The sequence below is a fragment of the Otolemur garnettii genome, unplaced genomic scaffold (genome assembly GCF_000181295.1).
Source record: "Otolemur garnettii isolate 467f Iridium unplaced genomic scaffold, OtoGar3 scaffold00365, whole genome shotgun sequence".
Classification (NCBI taxonomy): Eukaryota; Metazoa; Chordata; class Mammalia; order Primates; family Galagidae; genus Otolemur; species Otolemur garnettii.
Window position 1 is genome coordinate 70,384 of NW_003852760.1, and position 3,103 is coordinate 73,486.

Below are 3,103 nucleotides of genomic sequence, written 5' to 3' on the forward strand. Positions count from 1 at the left end.
GGGTAGAGTGCTGTGGCATCATAGCTCACAGCAACCTCCAACTCCTGGGCTCAAGCGAGTCTCCTGCCTCAGCCTCCCAAGTAGCTGGGAACACAGGCGCCCACCACAATGCCTGGCTATTTTTTGGTTGCAGCCGTCGTTGTTTGGTGGGCTGGATTCGAACCTGCCACCTTAGGTGTACGTGGCTGGCGCCTTAGCCACTTGAACCACAGGTGCTGAGCCGATTTCATTCTTTTTAATGACTGAAAGGTATTCCATATGTACAGATACCATATTTTCCTTACCCGTTTACCTGCTGGTGGACACGTACATGGTTCCATATCTTGGCTGTTGTGACTAGTGCTTCAGTAAACGTGGAGGTGCAGGGATCCCTTGATACACTGATTGGCTTCCCATGGCTGGATCATGTGGTAGGTCTATTTTAGTTTTCTGAGAAACATCCGTACTATTTTCCATAGAGGTCTGAGCTCATGAGTTCAACACCAGCCTGAGCCAGAGCAAGACCTAAAAATAGCTGGGCATTGTGGTGGGCACCTGTAGTCCCAGCTACTTGGGAGGCTGAGGCAAGAGAGTCGCTTAAGCCTAAGAGTTTGAGATTGCTGTGAGCTGTGATGCCACGACACTACCGAGGGTGACATAGTGAGACTGTTTCAAAAAAATGAAAAAAAAACAGGTGAACTTATATTTAAGAATGTAGGTCACATGTGGCAGCTTATATCTGTAATTCTCAGAATTTGGGGAGGTCAAGGCAGGAGGATCACTTCAGCCCAGGAATTTGAGACCAGCCTAGGGAATGTAGTAACACCTCTATGAAAAGTAAAAAATTCAGGCAGGCATGGTGGTGGGCACCTGTGGTCCCAGCTACTTGGAGGCTTAGGTGGAAGAATCCCTTGAGCCTATGAGGTTGCAGTGAGCCATGATCACACCACTGCACTCCAGCCCACTCTTTCTCTATATGAAAGAGCAAGACCCTGTCCCCTACCATAAAAAAGAATATATTTAACTCAATATATATATTTTCGACACATAATCAGTATAAAAATTATTGATGAGATATTTTCCATTCTCTTCTACGAGATTTTGAGAAGCACAATCTTTGCAGCCCCCTGCAAAGTTGACACTTACAGCACACCTCATTTCACAGGCATCATTTGTAGATGCTGATTCTCTGTGTGGTGCTGCTTTTTGATGAAAATGTAACCTTAGCGTTTTCTATGTGACTGGGAGACTCTTGTGGGACATAGCTGGGTGTTTCAGGACATCATATCTGCTCCTTTTTCCTGGTGCTGTCCCTGGTGTTGGGCTCCTCCTGAGCACTGGGGTGGGAGCCACATGGACAGGCTGGCCACCAGTTGGGCTCACACAGTCTGCTTCCCTCCACACCTCCACGGGCTGCCTGGCTCCCTGCAGAGGTCCCCAGCATGCAGGACGTGACCCCACACAGGAATCCTTGGATGCCTGTGGGCCCTCAGGAGCCCCTTACCTCAGGTGAGAGGCTTGGTGGCAGCCCCTGCCTGGGGTCCTGGGGTCCTGACTGGGTGGTACCTGAAGGGTGAAGGTCAATGGTGGGCACAGTGATGGTTGAGACTGGTCTGGCAGGGTGGGGAAGGTGGGTCTAAGGTGGAAGGATGGAGGGTGGGGAGCTGGGTGATGTGTTGTGTCTTTTGCTTCTGCTCCTTTCTAGACTCCAGAGACCAGTGGGGGGCAGCGTGGAAGCACCCCTCAGCCCAGGGTGAACCCAGGGGAGATCGGGGTTCCCCCCTGTCAGCCCTGGGCCCGGCCCCTGCTCTGCATCAGTCCCTGCTCCAGCAACACCCCCAGTCTGGTTCGGGGCCCCGTGACTGCAGACGCAGTCCCCATGGGTGCTGCCCCGATGGCCACACAGCGTCTCTTGGGCCCCAATGGCAAGGCTGCCCTGGGGCCTCATGTCAGCAGAGCAGGTGGGTGCTAGAGGCAGTTCTTCCTTCTCCCCACGTCAGAGAGGGAAGGTGAGGGCTGGATGGATGGGCTCAGGAACAGATGCTCAGGGTTTGTCCGGGGCTACCCTGACTGTGAACTCTCAGGACTTGGCTCCCTCTCTCTGAGCTTCTCTGTAGAAGTCAACCTATTGATGTGTAGCCTGGGACTCTGGAAAGGCACTCGGGGGATGTTTCTAGCTCTCCAGTCTAAAGTAGGCTTGGGGGACCCAGGGTCAAGGGTGCACAAAGGCTGACCAGTCCCTAACAATCTTTCCAATAGTCCCACTGCTCCAACCCTGCAGGGGGCACTGAGCCACCCCATCCCTGCCACATGTCCTCTCTCTGGCTCTTCTCCTTCTGGGGTCTTTCCTGGACCACTTCCAGCATGTGTCCTCAGGAACTAGGGTACAGAGTGCCCCAGCCTTGTGGCCAGCAGCCTGGGGGTGACTCCCAGTTCAGCCCGGGGGTGACTCCCAGTTCAGCCCCTTCCCAGCTCTGTGCTGGGTGACTTGGGGCAAGTTACTTAATCTCTCTGGTTTTCCTCCTCTCAAATGGGAAACCATGGCAATCGCTGGATGGGTTATTGTAAGGATGAGATAAGTCACAGAGTTCCTGGTGTCCTTTCCCCTTGTTCCCAGTACCCACAAGTGGATGTGAAATAAATGGTGGGCTCTTTGAACCCCTTTTCTGCCCTCCTGCCTTTTCCTATGTTGTAACAGCTCCCTGGGAAGCTAATATCTAGGCAGGCAGGCTCAGATGAGCCTCTGCCTTCTTGGTTTGTGGCAAGGTGAGTCAGAATCTGTCAGCCATTGGGGTGTAGCCTCTGCTTACCATGCTGCTATTGCCCACTGTGGTTGTAGGCAGAGACTGGGGCACACAAACTGGTATACCCTGCATGTAGGGACACATCCTCACCCACCTGGGTCTCTCCCTGACTCACCCCTCAGTGCAGGGAGCACCAGAGCCTGGGGCCTGGGATGATGGAAGCTCCAGCACGAGGATCCCTGGAGGTGTGTGGAGGCCAGGGCCAGGTGGTGAGGGGGGCTGTGCGATGTCTGCCTAGGTACGGGTGCTGCCCAGATGGTGTGTCTGTTGCTGAGGGGCCCCTTCACGCTGGCTGCACAAGGTCTTACGGCGGTGACAAT

At 53.8% G+C, this 3,103-nt stretch overlaps 1 protein-coding gene across 1 annotated transcript in view; it reads left to right on the plus strand.

Annotated features, from left to right (window-relative positions):
* PAPLN (papilin, proteoglycan like sulfated glycoprotein) overlaps positions 1-3,103 on the plus strand; it is a 33,373-nt gene that overhangs the window by 18,104 nt on the left and 12,166 nt on the right. The window contains 3 exon segments of the mRNA XM_023509117.1: positions 1,411-1,488; positions 1,685-1,940; positions 3,022-3,101. Of these exon segments, the coding sequence (XP_023364885.1) occupies positions 1,411-1,488; positions 1,685-1,940; positions 3,022-3,101 (414 nt within the window).